Raw genomic sequence first — 21253 nt, forward strand, 5'->3', positions numbered from 1 at the left:
AAGATATCTAGACTCCAACGGCTTTATTATTTATCATTTACTTTTCCTTCACCTTGATTTTCTTTTTCATCTGAAAAATTTTAAAACCATGTTGTATAATATAATTAGACCCTGGCTTAAAAGACCCACAGCACCAATGTTGGCAAGTTCTAGGCTTTGATGCTTTTTTATACTAGGTACTTGCATGTTATAACTCTACTGTAGACAGCTCATTCCCTAAAAGTTAATATCCTGTTCTGTTATGATTTATGAAAACAGCTGGAGCAATGCCCAGAACAGACAAACAAGAAGCTGAAAATGTGTTTCAACCAGGTAAGCTTCCTTTCAACGTAATCATTTATATTCTAAATGATCCTGTATTCCAAAGGAGAAATAATATATATTTCTAAATGTTAGGTTTGAAAGGAAATCAAATTTGCATTTACTTATCAAGACTTAGATTAATCTGTAGCATATCAGATGCCACAAAGCAACATCTTTTTGAATTTTAAAGATGCAAATGTTTCCAAACCATAAAGCTTATGAAACACTTGGAGTAGGACTATATTTTGAACAGGAAACATGACATTCTGAGTCTTTAAGCAATAGGTTCACTGGATTCTTGAGACACTGTGCTAAATCAGAAATCTTTTGTATAAAAGTCTTTAATTATTTTGGACAATTTGATATCTCTCTGGGTTTTTTAAATTCTATCAACAGTTTTTTTTAAGTTTATGATTTTTCTATTTTAAAAGCAGCTATAAAATAATGCTAATAAAAGAAAGTAAAAGGAATTTTAAGAAATTCATCCATAGTCCCAAACCATTCCAAGATCACTGCTATTTTTTGGTGTGTTTCATTACAACCTTTCTCTCTCTCTGGGTAGATGGTTTTTTGTTTTTGTTGTTTTGTTTTTTTTTTACAGTTTTCTTATAATACTGTGTATCTAGTTCTTAAAGGTTTCCTTGGTGGTGGCAGGGAAGAGTCCATAGAGTCCTTCAGTTCTACTAGAGAAATATCTCAAAAAATCATATGCCCTCAACTTCCTTAAATCACAATCAAGGGAACTGAGACTCCAAGATGTGAACCTGGCCCAACTAACACAGGGGATTAGCACTGGAGCCAGTACAGCCACTGAGGTTCCCAGATACTTCATGGAGGCCACAACAGTCTAGAACTTTTCATGGCACCAGGATCAATATTGAGATGCTTAGGTTTCTGCTGACACTTCACCTGTGTTTGCTCAAACAGGTGCACCAGCTCTATCACTAGCACATATACTAGCATCTTCTTCCAAGTGCTTATGCTTACAGCCATCTTCTGGAAAACTCTCATAATAATATGCAAGACTGGGAGGTGAATGATGCTTCCTGGAATTGTGCACAGCACAGCTGTAAGCACAGGCGCCGCCTCATCTCTTTTGTGGGGAATGGAATATGTTTGAATATTCATGTTTTATAAATGAAATAGAATTGGGAAGTAAGTTCCCCAAAGCATATAACTAGGCAAACTTGAAATGAAAATTAGAACCTAAACTAGATTTCTTCTTAGAAAGGCTGTGTCACACAGTGTTTGGATTTTAGGGTGTGCCTAAATGTAATACCCCTGTTGATATATTTGCCTCTGATATTTCTGCCTGAGTGCCTACTGGCCTGTGATAAGCAACTGGAAATGAAGGAATATTGTGGTTCTTAATTTCTCATCACTGTTCAACTGAAAATTGAATTTATTTTCTGAGTAGCATTTTTGTTGAAAAAGCAGTAATTGAACATTTTCGGTGTGAAGACTTAGTTGTCATTTCCTAATTAGAGTAAAAGACAGCTTTTATCCAACATATTTTTGACCCTATTCTAGCACTATTATTATTATTATTATTATTTTACTAGTATTATTTTCATCAGCAAATCTAACACTGTGATTGATTAAGAGCCACTAGCTCCAGGCACTAAACTAGGCCTTTTATATATGTTACCTCATTTAATTCTCACAACTTTGGGATGTATAGCTGCCACTATCCCCATGTTAGTAATGAGGAAATGGAGAACCAGAAAGATAACATTCCAATGTCATGATGCAAGTAAGTAGTAGATTCAGGATTGGAACCCAGATTTGTGCCACTCCAGAGCTCTCTTCACTACCTCACTTTATTCCATCTCATTCTTATCCAGACTGTAATACTTGATCCTTATGATAAAGTTTGCAAGTATTACTTGCAGTAGGTATACTACAGCTTCTCAGCCTATTGGCATAAAAGAATTATTGTTTACTTACTAGAGACCTTGACATTACATGGTGAGATGTATATGGGGAGATGCTGACAGTAAAATATGGTGTGGGGAGGGCATGCGGTAGGCAGGTTGTTTACTGTCCCACCAGGAATTGTCCCAACTCTGTGGCAGCCAGCTTGACAAATCACCAGTAGGGTTCCTGGATCTCTTGACACATCCTTATCTACTGGTTAGGGAACTCTGATTTAACTATTTACACTAAAAAACTTAGAAATTTGCTAAGAATTAGTTTATCATACATCTCAGCGTATCCAAGCTTATACATGTCCTTCATGTCTGTTTCTAAATGATATTTTTTCAGTGTCTACACTCAGTAATGGAGCCAAGTTGTTGGGTCTTGGAGGCCAGACTGAATAAGTGTTTATTCAAGGTGTTAGCATAGATGATGAGTAGAATCCTCGTAATGTTCAGGGCAAATGGAATTCAAAGAATCAAAGCAAGATAAACAGTCAAGAGACCATGAGTTCCTGTTGAAATGGAGATGTTGCAAGCAAAATACAGAACAATTGGAATCACGATTTTCTTCACATGAAACTGGTTTTAAGGACTTTATTAATGATTAGTAGCTTTAAGTGGATGGTTATAAAAACTATTGAAATCATTTATTGAAATCCATGTAGGGTTAACTCTATGCCCCTTGCTTTAAGGTGTGTACGTTTAATAAAGGGAGGACCCTTTGTAAAGCACAAACTTTTTTGGTCACCCGCCCTGACCACATCAGCAGTGTCCATAACTATTAGAGTAGCAGATGATTCATGACAGCATTGGTGGTCCTTTGCAACCCAACCTGAACCACCATCTTTTATTCTTTCCTCTTGCAAGCCATCTGCTCCATCCAAAATGGAGTTGCTCCAACCTACTAGACTGGCCTGCCTCTGAGCGTTTCCCCGTGCTGTCCCCCCGAATACTCTTCTCCACTCTCCCAGTCCACGGTTGGCCTCTGGAAATCCTGCCCACCCTTTGTACAGCCTGATCAATGCTACCTTCTACATCAAGCCTACCTCAGTCTCTCCGTATGAAATTAATCTTGACTTCTGTGTTCTGAGAGGACCTTAAAACTCTACTTTAGCATTAATTAAATTTTCTGCCTTGCATTACAGTAGTTTCCTGTATTTTATTTTCTCCTCAACTAGATTATTGAATCCTTGAAATTAGCAATCCTCTCATATCCTAGCAACATCAATAAGTAGCTTTGAATGCATCTGGACCTTACTATTGTGCATTGACTCAAAGTTGATTGTTTCTGCTGTAGTGTCTGCCCACACAAACACATGCATATTCTTGTAAATAGGGTGCAAAATCTATAGATTTTGTAGTCCTGCCTTACTTTGTGCAAACTTATTAGGATTCTGGAGCTCCAGAGCTGCCAGAGCTCTGACTTTTTAAATTCAAGGCAGAAAATTAAAATCTCAGTTGAATATTCTTTCTTTCAAATCCTAATTCCATTCTGAATTAATGGGGTTTGGAAGAATTCCATTTTTGATCTGCCGCAAATACCTCTACAAGAGTGAGTTTAACCAGCAGAACTAAGCCTCTCATCCTGTTACAATTCTATACTCACCTTAATTAAAATGTTAAAACAACCAGAAGTCCTTTTATATTGAGCTTTAAAAGTTGTCAAAAGTGTTACCTTTTTTAGAAACCTCATTGAGATGTTAGCCTGAGAAAGCAAGAAGCATAAGTCAGGAAACTGGCTAAACTGGCCGCTAGTGCTTGAAGGAAATACAGTTTGCTGGTTACAAAATAGTGAACGTTGAGAGACTGAATATGATTTTGAATGTAGCATGCTGTATAAACATTCTTTTTTTCATTTTTGAATTTTATTTTCTTATACAGCAGGTTCTTATTAGTTATCTATTTTATACATATTAGTGTATACATGTCAATCCCAGTCTCCCAGTTCATCCCACCAACACCACCACCACCCCCGCCGCTTTCCCCCCTTGGTGTCCATACGTTTGTTCTCTACATCTGTGTCTCAATTTCTGCCCTGCAAACTGGTGCATCTGTACTATTTTTCTAGGTTCCACAAATATGCGTTAATATACGATAATTGTTTTTCTCTTTCTGACTTACTTCACTCTGTATGACAGTCTCTGTATCCATCCACATCTCTACAAATGTCCCAGTTTCGTTCCTTTTTATGGCAGAGTAATATTCCATTGTATATATGTACCACATCTTCTTTATCCATTCGTCTGTCGATGGGCATTTAGGTTGCTTCCATGACCTGGCTATTGTAAATAGTACTGCAATGAACATTGGGGTGCATGTGTCTTTTTGGATTAGGGTTTTCTCTGGGTAGATGCCCAGTAGTGGGATTGATGGATCATATGGTAGTTCTATTTTTAGTTTTTTAAGGAACGTCCATACCGTTCTCCATAATGGCTGTATCAATTTACATTCCCACCAACAGTGCAAGAGGGTTCCCTTTTCTCCACACTCTCTCCAGCATTTGTTGTTTGTAGATTTTCTGATGATGCCCATTCTAACTGGTGTGGGGTGATACCTTATTGTAGTTTTGATTTGCATTTCTCTAATAATTAGTGATGTTGAGCAGCTTTTCATATGCTTCTTGGCCATCTGTATGTCTCTGGAGAAATGTCTATTTAGGTCTTCTGCCCATTTTTGGATTGGGTTGTTTGTTTTTTTAATATTGAGCTGCATGAGCTGTTTATATATTTTGGAGATCAATCCTTTGTCCGTTGATTCGTTTGCAAATATTTTCTCCCATTCTAAGGGTTGTCTTTTCGTTTTGTTTATGGTTTCCTTTGCTGTGCAAAAGCTTTGAAGTTTCATTACGTCCCATTTGTTTATTTTTGTTTTTATTTCCATTACTCTAGGAGGTGGGTCAAAAAAGATCTTGCTGTGATTTACCTCAAAGAGTGTTCTTCCTATGTTTTCCTCTAAGAGTTTTATAATGTCCGGTCTTACATTGAGGTCTCTAATCCATTTTGAGTTTATTTTTGTGTATGGTGTTAGGGAGTGTTCTAATTTCATTCCTTTACATGTAGCTGTCCATTTTTCCCAGTACCACTTATTGAGGGATGTTATCAAAATGGTATCATACAGTAGGTGTCACTTTATGATTGGCTTTATTCACTCAACATAATGTCCTTCAGATCCATTAAGTATATCAATCGTGTGTTTCTTTTTATTGCTGATGAGCAATACTGTTATTTTTCTAGGTAATATTGTTTTTTATATTTTTAATTTTATTTGTTTTGGTTTGTTTTATTATTGTTGTTGCTTTTTACAAGAAAGTGTTTCCTGGCTGTTGTTTAGGATGGCAAAAGCTTATAAGATTCTGAAGTTCTGAAAACTAAGAACTATAATTGGCTGCTGACATCTGAACTGTCCATGACTCTGTCCTCATTATTCCAGCTGTGTTGAATTATTTACCCTACTCTACCTTCAGGCCGTGGGAGATCTCACTTCCTGCGTTTGACAGAAGCCACCACGGGAAGCACCTGTGAAGCTTCTTGGAGGAGGTGGTTATCGCCTTAGTTTTAAGCCATCAACTTCTTGTAGGTTGAATTGAGCATGTTCAAAAAAGGATGCCCCTCCAAGATCTCAGAATGTAGCCTGCATTTCAAGGCAGGTTTGGCCCTCGTATTTGAAGTCCCTTTGCTGTTAATTCTGAACATCTGCTGTCCTAACTCTTCACTATTTAGTGCCCTGTGGCAGGTGTTGGAAATAGAGAGGTGTACAAAACCAATTTTTTTTTTTACATTGAGGTTACGTTCCCGAGGGAAAGATAGATAACAAACACTTAAATAAAACATAAATAAACATACAATGTGATGTGCCATAAAATGTGCAAGGCCAGGGGATAGACAGTGACGGTGTGTTGGGGAAGGGGAGGCTATTTCAGATACAGAGAGCAAGGAATATCTGAGCCATGTTTTCATACTGGTTGAGACCAAGAGTGAGCCTTGTGTATATCTGGAGCTGAATCTGCTGAACAAAGACAGCAGCAAGGGCAAAGGGTCTGTGGCAGGAGGGAGCTTGATGTATACCTGGAAGGGCGAGGCCTAGAACTCAGGAAATGAGGTAAGAAGAGGCAGAGCCAGGTCAAGGATTTCAGAGTCTAATTCCTTGTGCCCTCACACAAACATCCAGGCAGTGTAAGTCTCGAAAGAAATCTAAGATTTCTTTACGTGGCAATCTACAGATTTCACAATTAAGTCTCACCTTTAATACAACATATGAAATATATGTGTGAATGTATGTGTGTATATATATAAACGCACACATATATGGCCATTGTTTACTACTGTGGAGTGGTATTTGGGTCCTTGCTCCCAAATATTCCTCTCAGTTAGTAGCACATGAATAGTATACATAATTGGAGGTAAATTAGTGATGTCAATCCAACTCAAATACCTTAAGTCAGGACTTTAATGCTCTTCTATTTAATGGAGACTCCACACCCGCCTCTCAACTCTAATAATATCTGTGCCTTACTTGGGGCACAATACATTTTCTCCCATAAAGATACAATATTTGCATACTTGTATTATCTCATTTTGTAGACTAGAAGCTTCTTGAGAGCAAAAACTGAATCTTACGTATCTCTGCATCACCTATAATAAAATTCAGTGCCTTGAATTTAGGAAGTAGTTGGTGAACGTCTATTAAACAGAATTCAGTATACTTAGGGGGTTTTGTTTGTTTGTTTAAAGAATTTTATAGAAAAAGGAGAAATGTGTGAGGTCAATGAGTGCTTAAAGGGGATGATGTGGCAGTGTTGGGGAAGGGCCTGCATGTATTAGTGAGTGTAATGGAGGAGGGTGAAGGGGGACAGGGTGGACCCAGAAGACAAACGAGGCTACCGTACAATTTTCCTGGCAACCCAGCATATTAGAATACAGAAATCTTCTTATTGCTGAAACATTCAAATGTTTATCAAAACAGGATTTGCCCTGTATCTCTTTTCTCAGAATATCCCCCGGCCCTCTCAAAATGTTGATACAGGCAATTAATGTCATTTTGAAATTGAAGCATTTGACCACTCCATTACTTCTTTCTATTCTGTGAGTGTCTCAGATGCAACACGAGCTCTTGGAAAATAACCAAGACTCTTGAATTAGCAAAGGTCACATGCGTTAGTATATAACCGTACTCTTTATATCAGATTAGGGAACCCAAGGAGAGTGGCAGACTAGGAATTCCTCTTACTGTAGCTTCTGTGCTTTTCAGATGCTACAGACTTGAGTTATAAATCACACATTTAAAGCCCCAGGTGGCTGGACACTCTGTCGTTATCTGTGAGTTACTGTCGTCATCTGTGAGTTACTGGTGCTGTGGCGAGTAGTCACAGGCACCTATCCTCTTTGTGCCTTGAAGAATACGGTAGCCCTGGTAGGAGAACAAATTCAAGCATTACTAGGTTTCTTCTTTATTCCAAAGCAAGGGTTTCTGAGCTGACCTTGGCGTGCCTCTTTATATTATAGTTACTGGACTATTGTGCATTTTTCCTTCTTTCTCTTCCTCTTCCATCAGATTGTTAGTTCCTTAAGGGACCAACATATCTTAAATGTAGACCACCCATAGTACATATGTACAGAGTTGACACGTGGTATATATGTGTAGGATTGGAATATGATATTTTGCTATTAGGGAGGAAAGTAATATTTTAAAAATATACTAAAACTGTTTTTAAAACATTCCCAGGTCCGTAATGTTTACATGGTCCAATATGAAAAAAAACTAAAGGAAACCATGCAATCCATTATCTATGATGCAAACAGAAGAGGAGTGCTTAATGAAGTATCCCTGGGACAATGTGAAAAAAAAAGAAAAGTCACTGAAGACAAACTGAATAATCTTCGTGTGAAACTGACAGTATTATTGCAGAAACTTCAGCTGGTAAGAAATGAAATTTTATTTGAGTAATAGGAACACACATTGTGTAGAGAGCGCTGGGCTAGCTTCCTCTCCTAATGTCGTCATCCACTTATGACTTTGGACGAGTCACTTAACCGAGCCCTAACTCTCTCTTAATGGATATTGAAATCACAAATAAATGAACTTTGAAAGTATAAATTAGAACACTGTTTTAAAGGCCTATTATATTTTCCCTTTAAAAAATCAGAAGCTTTGCTTGTGCTGTTGGTATAGTTCGATCATGCTGTCTCCTCAGTAGCATATTTCCAGTAGGAAATTTTTTCCTAATTTTTTCAGACAACAAAATATTTTAATTTTTATCCTAATACAGAGGTTAAAAAAACAGACTCTTCTAATCTTAGAGGAAAATATCATGTAACTATGAATTACTGTTCTTCTTGTTTATTTATATATTTGAATGCATAAAGAATTGGGCTTCTATGATAGATTGAGCCAGTGAGGAAATACCCATCTTCTACTATAGCATATACAAATGCTGGGGAGAAAACATCAAAAATTAAAGTATATATATCCAATGTTGAAAAATCTTTCTGTAGATGCTAGAAATAAATTGAGAAATCAACAGTGAGCCCAGGAACTATGACTGTGCTTCTCAGCTTTCCTTGGGGTATAAACGAAGGTTGTTCAGTGGGACTCCTAGGAAAGCTCCCTGAGAGGGGGTCAGAGAGCTCTCTGGGGGCCCGCAAGGGCAGGTCTGTGTCTGGAGCAACTTGGCATCATACACTCAGCACCCAGCACTTTGTGTTGCTTCCCCAGCACTGGTGATGGAAACCTGGGCACTCTCTGGGCTGCCTCAAGACTAGCCTTTGGTTCAGTTTATTGTCATGGTAAACTGGAAGCTCCTTAGAGATCATCTAGCCTGCTTTAAAAAAGTATATGGAAATAGGGTCTGACGGGGAGAAAATTGTCTCAGGACCCAGACAAAACTCAGACATAGGCTCTGAGTCTGGAACAGGAGACAGGTCCTTCCTGGGCCATGCAGGGAGAGAGGGCAGGAGCTGTCTCCCAGAGAAACCTGCCTGGAGGCCTGGAGGACGGCTTTGCCCATGAAGGGGGTCGCGGAGAGACAGACGAGGAAACTTGCTGAGCATCAGTATTGAACATGATGAGCATGGACTTTGAAGCCGACTGTCTGGTTTTCAGTCAGTGTGAGAGTTCATTGCTCTTTCAAAAACTACACATCTTTGGATTTGCTGGGATTTCTCTTATGTAAAATACAAAATAAAAACACAGAAAGTATTTTTGATTAAGTATATAGCCAAAAGAGACGATCCCTCTCTTCTTGGGTGGTCTAGGCAACAGTTAAAATGTTTCATTATTAAAATAAAAAGGATGATTAAAGCTAACGATTTTCACATAATGGTAATTATATTTGTCCTTCTGTCAACAGTACTACCTAAGCCAATTTGTGAGAGTGGGATTTGAGTGGAGCTCCTTTGGGTTCTTGTGGCTACAGAGGGTGGTGAATGTTTTTGCATGTGAAAGGTCTGGTGGAGCCTCACACATGGTAGGGTTTCAGTGATGACTGTTGTTTCACTAACAAGAACAACTAGAGAGACCAAAGAAGTTCTTTATCATAGTAATGGAATACCACTGTCTATCAAGAAAGTTCATAAAAATTATTTGGTTCTCACAATAGCAAATCTGTTCAGCTAGGAAAAACAAAATGAAAGAATAGCAGTTTACTCTTCCTTCTGTGTCAAACCCCTGGGTTCCCTCACAGTAGCCAGAGTAATTATACTAACTTAATTTGTTTTATTCACAAACATTAGTAAAGAGGTGAAGGGCTTTAGCCCACAGAATGTGAAATGTTTTATCCAGTATCATTGTAGAGGTACTCAAAAGGCTCCTGCCCAGATATGTTTACTCTCATCCCCCACTTGAAATTTACATTCTCAGTGCCTTTAATTGCGCGAGCAGCTACCATGGAGTAGAGCAGACACATGAGATGCGGTGGACCTGGAACAGACGGTTGGGGCAGCACATGAAGAACCTGGGAACAGGATCAACCTGGAGTCCTAGCAGGAAGTCTAGTCTGCAGGGTAGAAAGCAGGAGCCAAAGGATTAGACCAGACTGAACAGGCTGAGAGCTGTCGGTGTCAGAAAGGATCACACAGGGCATTCCTCAGGGTCAGTGAATATTTGGAAATCCTAGTGAATATCAGTATCATGGAAACCCAAACAGCGTCCTAGTTACAAAGCTGGGACTCAGTACAATTCAGGCTTGTTAGAAGACTGAGCAAATCTAGGGCAAAGGGAGCAAAGCAAAAACACATTTAATGGAACCAGATGAGGGATGGAGAAACTATGATAGTGCCAGACACTTGTTGGAAACAATAATAACATTGGGATTATTTCTGAAAGGTCCTTCCTAAAAATTCTCCTGTCCATCAGCGCAGTTGGAGAATGAGTTGATCCCATGGTTGGGCCTGAGGGAGTGAGACTTAGGTCAGTAAAGAGGGAGCATTTGTCCAGCTGTTCATGGATCAAGAAGCTCAAGGAAGGAGAGCTTGAGATTACCCCAATAGAGAACTGAGGGAAAGAGAAAAGGGGACAGATCAGGGCAGCAAGCCAAAGGTTGTGGGAAAAGATGCTGCAGAGGAAAAAGGAGAAACAGAGAAGTCAGAATTTGCCTACCCGTCTGTTTTGCCTCTAAGGCTAAAAATTCATGAGAGCCTATAACAGAAAAATGAGATGAGGGCGGGGGCTTTAGGAATATGACAAGTAATTATATAGAAGGGGAAAAAAAAAAACCCAAAAAGCACAGTTGAACTAATTTCCACTAAAGAAGAAGAAGAAGAAAAAAAAAAAGATTCAAGTTCCTAACCACTTGTGAGCATAAAATGAGATTAAATGCAAAAACATTTCAAAAGGTTAAAAGCATTATTCGAATGCAAGCTGGGTTTTGTTGCTACATGAATCATAGGGAAGACTGGTCCAAGGCCACCCAGATTACAGGAATAAACCCTGTAGCTTCTTCCCCTCCTATGATTGTTGCTTCTCTTTTCCAGGGCGGTCCAGCAGGAGACCTGGAGCAAATTGACAGTTATTTAGAAGCTCTGCTTAAAGAAGATAATCTCCTTTTTCAGAAGACTTTTAAATAAAATGACTGCAGGTACAGGACATAGTCTCCTTTCAAAAAAAAGGAAAGTACTTCTCAAAATTAAAAGAAAAGACATTCCATTTTTTAAAATGCTAATAAGAAAAAAAGAAGATTCTGTAAAAATATCTCCTTTGCACTTGTTATTGTAAAGTTCATCTTGTTTAACAGTAAGAAAATTTTATGTTTTAGAAATGGAGACTGGTTTACAATTTGTATGTTTCCCAGTTCTATTCCCTAACTCTTCCTGTTCTCTCAGAAACCATTTCTAGAGTTCTCTAGTTCCCGTGAGCTGCTAAGAAAGATGGAAATGTCATTTAGGCTTAAATTTTGTTTTCACTAAAAAGATTGTAAAAACTGGAAAACAGTGGTTTTTAAGAGCCAAAGAACTACAGAATCACCTCCTTTTGAAACTTGAGTTGAAAAAGAAAGACATTATACCCCTTCTCCACTACAGCCAGTACTCAGTAAAGCAGATAATATACATCCCAAAAGAACTTTGAGATATATTTTATATGTTAATTTTATTATTGAGTTATAGTAAAAGAGCCAATCTTCTAAGCATAATATGAATACATATTACATATATGTAAGAATTGTGTTTTACATTTTCCTTGACAACTGTTTGTTTTATTTGTTTAGAAATGTCTGCAACTTTGGACAAAAGCAATAAAACATTTAATAAATGTTTGTGTAATTGTATAATTTTAATTTTATGTACATGCACATAGTATAAAATTCAGAACATGTGAAATGGAATACAGTACAGTGAAAAGTCTTCATCCCGTTCTTGTCTTTAGTTACTTAATTACTCTTCTCAAGAGGCATGGTTTTACTAGTTACTTATGAATTCATCCAAAATCAGTCAATGTATATAAAACCATATAAATCATTATGTGGATATAAATATGGATGTAATAGCATCCAGAATATGCTTTTGTTTTTTTCCATTTACTATATCTTCAAGATCATTCCATATCAGGATCAGTATATGCAGCGCTGTCTCATTGTCTTTAAACTGCTCTTTATTATTCGACTCTGTAGGTATACCAAAATTTATTTTAGGTAAATATCCATCTTATGATGGACATTTACATTTTTCTTTTTTTTTCTCTTTTATAAGGCTTTTGCTTTTCTTTCTTTTTTAAAAAATTTATTTTATTAAGGTATAGTTGATTTACAGTGTTTTGTTAGTTTCTGGTGTACAGCAAAGTAATTCAGCTATACATATATATAATAGTTTGCATTTGCTAATCCCAAACTCCCGATTTATCCCTCCCTCTCCCCCCCTCCCTCTTGGCAACCATAAGTCTGTTGTCTATGTCTGTGAGTCTGTTTCTGTTTCATAGGTAAGTTCATTTGTGTCATATTTTAGATTCTACGTATAAGTGATATTATATGGTACTTCTTTTTCTCTTTCTCACTTACTTTGCTTAGTATGATAATCTCTGAGTCCATCCATGTTGCTGCAAATGGCATTATTTCACTCCTTTTTATGGCTGAATAATATTCCCTTGTGTATATATGTACCACATCTTCTTTATCCATTCATCTGTTGATGGACACTTAGGTTGTTTCCACGTCTTGGCTATTGTAAATAATGCTGCTATGTACATTGGGATGCATGTATCTTTTTGAATTATAGTTTTGTCTGGGTATATGTCCAGGAGTGGGATAGTTGGATCATATGGCAATTCAATTTTTAGTTTTTTGAGGAATCTCCATTCTGTTTTCCATAGTGGCTGCACCAATTTACATTCCCACCAACAATAGGAGGGTTCCCTTTTCTCCACACCCTCTCTAGCATTTGTTATTTGTAGACTTTTTAATGACGGCTGTTCTGATTGGTGTGAGGTGGTACCTCAGTGTAGTTTTGATTTGCATTTCTCTAATGATTAGTGACGCTGAGCATCTTTTCATGTGCATATTGGCCATATGTATTTCTTCTTTGGAGAAATGTCTATTTAGGTCTTCTGCCCATTTTTTGATTGGATTGTTTGATTTTTTGTTATTGAGTTGTATGAGCTGTTTATATATTTTGGAAATTAAGCCTTCATTGGTCACATCATTTGCAAATAATTTCTCCCAGTCCATAGGTTTTCTTTTCATTTTGTTTATGGTTTCCTTTGCTGTGCAAAAGCTTTTAAGTATGATTAGGTCCCATTTGTTTATTTTTGCTTTATTTCTGTTGCCTTGGGAGACTGACCTAAGAAAACATTGGTATGATTTATGTCAGAGAATGTTTTGCCTGTGTTCTCTTCTAGGAGTTTTGTTGTATCATGTCTTATATTTAAGTCTTTAAGCCATTTTGAATTTATTTTTCTGTATGATTTGAGGGTATGTTCTAACTTCATTGATTGACATGCAGCTGTCCAGCTTTTCCAACACCGCTTGCTGAAGAGACTGTCTTTTCTCCATTGTATATTCTTGCCTCCTTTGTCAAAGATTAATTGACTGTAGGTGTTTGGGTTTATTTCTGGGCTCTCTATTCTGTTCTATTGATCCATATGTCTGTTTTTGTGCCAATACCATGCTGTTGTGATTCCTGTAGCTTTGTAGTATCGTCTGAAGTCTGGGAGGGTTATGCCTCCTGCTTTGTTCTTTTTCCTCAGGATTTCTTGGCCAATTCTGGGACTTTTATGGTTCCACATAAATTGTAGGATTATTCTAGTTCTGTGAAAAATGTGATGGGTAATTTGATAGGGATCACATTAAGTCTGTAGATTGCTTTGGGTGGTGTGGCCATTTTAACAATGTTAATTCTTCCAATCCAAGTGCATGGAATATCTTTCCATTTCTTTGAATCATCTTCAGTTTCCTTTATTAATGTTTTAGAGTTCTCAGCATATAAGTCTTTCACCTCCTTGGTCAGGATTATTCCTAAATAATTGTTTTTTGATGCAATTTTAAAACGGATTGTTCTTTTACATTCCCTTTCTGATATTTCATTGTTAGTGCTCATTTTTTTTTCATGTTTACATGTTCTCATCCTTTTGGATTTACATGCACACAACAGTGAACATTCTTGTAAATATGTTCATTTCACATATATGCAATTATACTTGTTAAATAAACTTCAGAAGATGCATTGCTGGGCCAAAGGGTACATACAGATATTATTAATAGATATTGCCTAATAACACTTCATAAAAATTGTATTAATAAATACCCTCCAGCAATATATTAATGTCTGTTTCTCACACCTTCACCTATCCCGTAAATTATCAAGCATTCTTATGTCATTGATCAAACAGGTGAAAAGTGGTATATACTTGTAGCTTTAATGTACATTTCTTATGAGTAAGACTGAGCACCTTTTCATGTTTAAAATTCATTTGAGGGCTTCCCTGGTAGCGCAGTGGTTGAGAGTCCGCCTGCCAATGCAGGGGACACGGGTTTGTGCCCCAGTCCGGGAGTGTCCCACATGCCGCGGAGCGGCTGGGGCCATGAGCCATGGCCGCTGAGCCTGCGCGTCCGGAGCCTGTACTCCACAACAGGAGAGGCCACAACAGTAAGTGGCCTGCGTACTGAAAAAAAAAAAAAAATTCATTTGAATTTTCAAATTTGGCCTTTGTTCATTTTTCAACTTGGTTATATTTTCCTACTAATTTATAGGAACTATTTTCATATTAGGGAAATTATCTTTTTTATATGATGTGTGTCACAAATGTTTTCTCATAATTTTTCATTTTTTAATGTTTTTATTATGTTTTGAGCCATGTGAGATTTTCAAAAATGTTTGCTTTAATTTCCTTTCATTTATGGCTTCTGAGATTTTTAGTCATATTTAGAGAGTACTTTCCAATGCTAAAATTCTAAAGAAATTTTACATTGTTTTCTCTAATGATTTTGATAATCATATTGCTAAATCTTTGATTCATCTAGAATTTATTTTGCTGTCAGGAGTAAGTTACAGATCTGATGTTGTTGTGTGTGTGTGTTTCCACAATAATGTCCCAGAATTATCAGTTGAATAAATCTTTTCCCCAATGATCTGCAATACCACCTTATTGCAGGTTAAATTCCTATTTGTATTTGCACTGAGTTCTAAAACACAAAAAGATCTCTATTTTTTTCCATTGATTGTCTCATCTTTTCTCTTATTGAATCCATGTTGTTTTGGTAGGGCTAGCTAATAATTTTATTTTTCGAAAATTTCCTCTGTATCTTTGCATGTATAATTCTTTTTATTTATATATATATATATATATATATAAATAATTTTACATCTTTATTGGAGTATAATTGCTTTAAAATGGTGTGTTAGTCTCTGCTTTATAACAAAGTGAATCAGTTATACATATACATATGTTCCCATATCTCTTCCCTCGTGCGTCTCCCTCCCTCCCACCCTCCCTATCCCACCCCTCCAGGCGGTCACAAAGCACCCAGCTGATCTCCCTGTGCTATGCGGCTGCTTCCCACTAGTTATCTACCTTACGTTTGGTAGTGTATAAATGTCCATGCCTCTCTCGCGCTTTGTCACAGCTTACCCTCCCCCCTCCCCATATCCTCAAGTCCATTCTCTAGTAGGTCTCTGTCTTTATTCCTGTCTTACCCCTAGGTTCTTCATGACACTTTTTTTCCCTTAAATTCCATATATATATGTGTTAGCATACGGTATTTGTCTTTCTCTTTCTGACTTACTTCACTCTGTATGACAGACTCTAAGTCTATACACCTCATTACAAATAGCTCAATTTCATTTCTTTTTATGGCTGAGTAATATTCCATTGTATATATGTGCCACATCTTCTTTATCCATTCATCTGCCAGTGGACACTTAGGTTGTTTTCATCTCTGGGCTATTGTAAATAGAGCTGCAATGAACATTTTGGTACATGACTCTTTTTGAATTATGCTTTTCTCGGGGTATATGCCCAGTAGTGGGATTGCTGGGTCATATGGTAGTTCTATTGTAGTTTTTTAAGGAAACTCCATACTGTTCTCCATAGTGGCTGTATCAATTTACATTCTGACCAACAGTGCAAGAGGGTTCCCTTTTCTCCACACCAGACAGCAGTTATTGTTTCTAGATTTTTTGATGATGGCCATTCTGACTGGTGTGAGATGATATCTCATTGTAGTTTTGATTTGCATTACTCTAAAGATTAATGATATTGAGCATTCTTTCATGTATTTGTTGGCAGTCTGTATATCTTCTTTGGAGAAACGTCTATTTAATTCTTCTGCCCATTTTTGGATTGGGTTGTTTGTTTTTTTTGTTATTGAGCTGCATGAGCTGCTTGTAAATTTTGGAGATTAATCCTTTGTCAATCCCTTCATTTGCAAATATTTTCTCCCACTCTGAGGGTTGTCTTTTGGTCTTGTTTATGGTTTCCTTTGCTGTGCAAAAGCTTTGAAGTTTCATTAGGTCCCATTTGTTTATTTTTGTTTTTATTTCCATTTCTCTAGGAGGTGGGTCAAAAAGGATCTTGCTGTGATTTATGGCATAGAGTGTTCTGCCTATGTTTTCCTCTAAGAGTTTCATAATGTCTGGCCTTCCATTTAGGTCTTTAATCCATTTTGAGCTTATTTTTGTGTATGGTGTTAGGGAGTGATCTAATCTCATACTTTTACATGTACCTGTCCTGTTTTCCCAGCACCACTTATTGTAGAGGCTGTCCTTTCTCCATTGTACATTCCTGCCTCCTTTATCGAAGATAAGGTGACCGTATGTGTGTGGGTTTATCTCTGGGCTTTCTATCCTGTTCCACTGATCTATCTTTCTGATTTTGTGCCAGTATGATGCTGTCAAGATTACTGTAGCTTTGTAGTATAGTCTGAAGTCAGGGAGCCTGATTCCTCCAGCTCCGTTTTTCGTTCTCAAGATTGCTTTGGCTATTTGGGGTCTTTTGTGTTTCCATACAAATTGTGAAATTTTTTGTTCTACTTCTGTGAAAAATGCCAGTGATAGTCTGATACAGATTGCATTGAATCTGTAGATTGCTTTGGGTAGTAGAGTCATTTTCACAGTGTTGATTCTTCCACTCCAAGAACATGGTATATCTCTCCATCTATTTGTATCATCTTTAATTTCTTTCATCAGTGTCTTATAATTTTCTGCATACAGGTCTTTTGTCTCCTTAGGTAGGTTTATTCCTAGATATTTTATTCTTTTTGATGCAATGGTAAATGGGAGTGTTTTCTTGATTTCACTTTCAGATTTTTCATCATTAGTGTATAGGAATACCAGAGATGTCTGTGCATTAATTTTGTATCCTGCTACTTTACCAAATTCATGGATTAGCTCTAGTAGTTTTCTGGTAGCATCTTTAGGATTTTCTATGTATAGTATCATGTCATCTGCAAACAGTGACAGCTTTACTTCTTCTCCGATTTGGATTCCTTTTATTTCCTTTTCTTCTCTGATTCCTGTGGCTAAAACTTCCAAAACTATGTTGAATAAGAGTGGTGAGGGTGGGCAACCTTGTCTTGTTCCTGATCTTAGTGGAAATGCTTTCAGTTTTTCACCATTGAGGACGATGTTGGCTGTGGGTTTGTCATATATGGCCTTTATTATGTTGAGGTAATTCCCGCTATGCCTACTTTATGCAGGGTTTTTATCATAAATGGGTGTTGAATTTTGTCGAAAGCTTCTCTGCATCTATTGAGATGATCATATGGTTTTTCTCCTTCAATTTGTTATATGGTGTATCACATTGACTGATTTGCGTATATTAAAGAATCCTTGCATTCCTGGAATAAACCCCACTTGATCATGGTGTATGATCCATTTAATGTGCTCTTGGATTCTGTTTGCTAGTACTTTGTTGAGGATTTTTGCATCTATGTTCATCAGTGATATTGGCCTGTAGTTTTCTTTCTTTGTGACATCCTTGTCTGGTTTTGGTATTAGGGTGATGGTGGCCTCGTAGAATGAGTTTGGGAGTGTTCCTCCCTCTGGTATATTTTGGAAGAGTTTGAGAAGGATAGGTGTTAGCTCTTCTCTAAATGTTTGATACAATTCGCCTGTGAAGCCATCTGGTCCTGGGCTTTTGTTTGTTGGAAGATTTTTAATCACAGTTTCAATTTCAGTGCTTGTGATTGGTCTGTTCATATTTTCTATTTCTTCCTGATTCAGTCTCGGCAGTTTGTGCATTTCTAAGAATTTGTCCATTTCTTCCAGGTTGTCCATTTTATTGGCATAGAGTTGCTTGTAGTAATCTCTCATGATCTTTTGTATTTCTGCAGTGTCAGTTGTTACTTCTCCTTTTTCATTTCTAATTCTATTGATTTGAGTTTTCTCCCTTTTTTTCTTGATGAGTCTAGCTAATGGTTTATCAATTTTGTTTATCTTTTCAAAGAACCAGCTTTTAGTTTTATTGATCTTTGCTATCATTTCTTCATTTCTTTTTCCTTTATTTCTGATCTGATTTTTATGATTTCTTTCCTTCTGCTAACTTTGGGGTTTTTTTGTTCTTCTTTCTCTAATTGCTTTAGGTGCAAGGTTAGGTTGTTTATTCGAGATGTTTCCTGTTTCTTAAGGTAGGATTGTACTGCTATAAACTTCCCTCTTAGAAGTGCTTTTGATGCATCCCATAGGTTTTGGGTCATCGTGTCTCCATTTTCATTTGTGTCTAGGGATTTTTTGATTTCCTCTTTGATTTCTTCAGTGATCACTTCGTTATTAAGTAGTGTATTGTTTAGCCTCCATGTGTTTGTATTTTTTACACATCTTTTCCTGTAATTGATATCTAGTCTCATAGCATTGTAGTCAGAAAAGATACTTGATGCAATTTCAATTTTCTTAAATTTACCAAGGCTTGATTTGTGACCCAAGATATGATCTATCCTGGAGAATGTTCCATGAGCGCTTGAGAAAATGTGTATTCTGTTGTTTTTGGATGGAATGTTCTATAAATATCAATTAAGTCCATCCTGTTTAATGTATCATTTAAAGCTTGTGTTTCCTTATTTATTTTCATTTTGGATGATCTGTCCATTGCTGAAAGTGGGGTGTTAAAGTCCCCTACTATGAATGTGTTACTGTCGATTTCCCCTTTTATGGCTGTTAGTATTTGCCTTATGTATTGAGGTGTTCCTATGTTGGGTGCATAAATATTTACAATTGTTATATGTTCTTCTTGTATCAATCCCTTGATCATTATGTAGTGTCCTTCTTTGTCTCTTGTAAGTCTTTATTTTAAAGTCTATGTTGTCTGATATGAGAATTGCTACACCAGCTTTCTTTTGGTTTCCATTTGTATGAAATATCTTTTTCCATCCCCTTATTTTCAGTCTGTATGTGTCTCTAGGTCTGAAGTGGGTCTCTTGTAGACAGCATATATATGGGTCTTGTTTTTGTATCCATTCAGCCAATCTGTGTCTTTTGGTGAGAGCATTTAGTCCATTTACATTTAAGGTAATTATCCATATGTATGTTCCTTTTACCATTTTCTTAATTGTTTTGGGTTCGTTATTGGAGGTGTTTTCCTTCTCTTGTGTTTCTTGCCTAGAGAAGTTCCTTTACCATTTATTGTAAAGCTGGTTTGGTGGTGCTGAACTCTCTCAGCTTTTGCTTGTCTGTAAAGGTTTTAATTTCTCCATTAAATCTGAATGAGATCCTTGCTGGGTAGAGTAATCTTGGTTGCATGTTTTTCTCCTTCATCACTTTAAATATGTCCTGCGAGTCCCTTCTGGCTTGCAGAGTTTCTGCTGAAAGATCAGCTGTTAACCTTATGGGGATTCCTTTGTGTGTTGTTGTTTTTCCCTTGCTGCTTTTAATATGTTTTGTTTGTATTTAATTTTTGACAGTTTGATTAATATGTGTCTTGGTGTATTTCTCCTTGTATTTATCCTGTATGGGACTCTCTGTGCTTCCTGGACTTGATTAACTATTTCCTTTCCCATATTAGGGAAGTTTTCAACTATAATCTCTTCAAATATTTTCTCAGTCCCTTTCTTTTTCTCTTCATCTTCTGGGACCCCTATAATTTGAATGTTGGTGTGTTTAATGTTGTCCCAGAGGTCTCTTAGACTGTCCTCAGTTCTTTTTTTTCTGTTTATTCTGCTCTGCAGTAGTTATTTCCACTATATTATCTTCCAGGTCACTTATCCGTTCTTCTGCCTCAGTTATTCTGCTATTGATCCCATCTAGATAATTTTTCATTTCATTTATTGTGTTGTTCATCGTTATTTGTTTCATATTTAGTTCTTCTAGGTCCTTGTTAAATGTTTCTTGCATTTTGTCTATTCTATTTCCAAGATTTTGGATCATCTTTACTGTCATTATTCTGAATTCTTTTTCAGGTAGACTGCCTATTTCCTATTCATTTGTTAGGTCTGGTGGGTTTTTATCTTGCTCCTTTATCTGCTGTGTGTTTTTCTGTCTTCTCATTTTGCTTATCTTACTGTGTTTGGGGTCTCCTTTTAGCAGGCTCCAGGTTCATAGTTCCCGTTGTTTTTGGTGTCTGTCCCTAGTGGCTAAGGTTGGTTCAGTGGGTTGTGTAGGCTTCCTGGTGGAGGGGAGTAGTGCCTGTGTTCTGGTGGATAAGGCTGGATCTTGTTGTTCTGGTGGGCAGGTCCACGTCTGGTGGTGTGTTTTCGGGTGTCTGTGGACTTATTATGATTTTAGGCAGCCTGTCTGCTAATGGGTGGGTTTGTGTTCCTGTCTTGCTAGTTGTTTGGCATAGGATGTCCAGCACTGTAGCTTGCTGGTTGTTGAGTGAAGCTGGGTGCTGGTGTTGAGATGGAGATCTCTGGGAGATTTTTGCCATTTGATATTATGTGCATCTGGGAGGTCTCTTGTGGACCAGTGTCCTGAATTTGGCTCTCCCACCTCAGAGGCACAGCATTGACTCCTGGCTGAAGCACCAAGATCCTTTCATCCACATGGCTCAGAATAAAAGGGAGAAAAAGTAGAAAGAAAGAATTAGTAGAAGTACAAAGAAAGAAAGAAAGAAAAAGGAGGGAGGGAGGGAAGAAGGAACGAAGGAGGGAAGGAACGAAAAAGGAAAGAAGATAAAGTAAAATA

At 37.3% G+C, this 21253-nt stretch overlaps 1 protein-coding gene across 4 annotated transcripts in view; it reads left to right on the plus strand.

Annotated features, from left to right (window-relative positions):
* MORC1 (MORC family CW-type zinc finger 1) overlaps positions 1-11961 on the plus strand; it is a 360669-nt gene extending 348708 nt beyond the window's left edge. For all 4 annotated transcript variants that reach the window (XM_073804253.1, XM_033855850.2, XM_073804254.1 and 1 more), the window contains 3 exons: positions 259-312; positions 7944-8138; positions 11189-11961. In XM_073804253.1, coding sequence (XP_073660354.1) covers positions 259-312; positions 7944-8138; positions 11189-11281 — 342 coding nt within the window. In that variant the 3' untranslated portion in view covers positions 11282-11961. The remainder of the gene's footprint in view (positions 1-258; positions 313-7943; positions 8139-11188) is intronic.
* Positions 11962-21253: the final 9292 nt, after the last annotated feature.

This window comes from Tursiops truncatus, chromosome 4 (assembly GCF_011762595.2).
Source record: "Tursiops truncatus isolate mTurTru1 chromosome 4, mTurTru1.mat.Y, whole genome shotgun sequence".
In the NCBI taxonomy this organism is placed as follows: Eukaryota; Metazoa; Chordata; class Mammalia; order Artiodactyla; family Delphinidae; genus Tursiops; species Tursiops truncatus.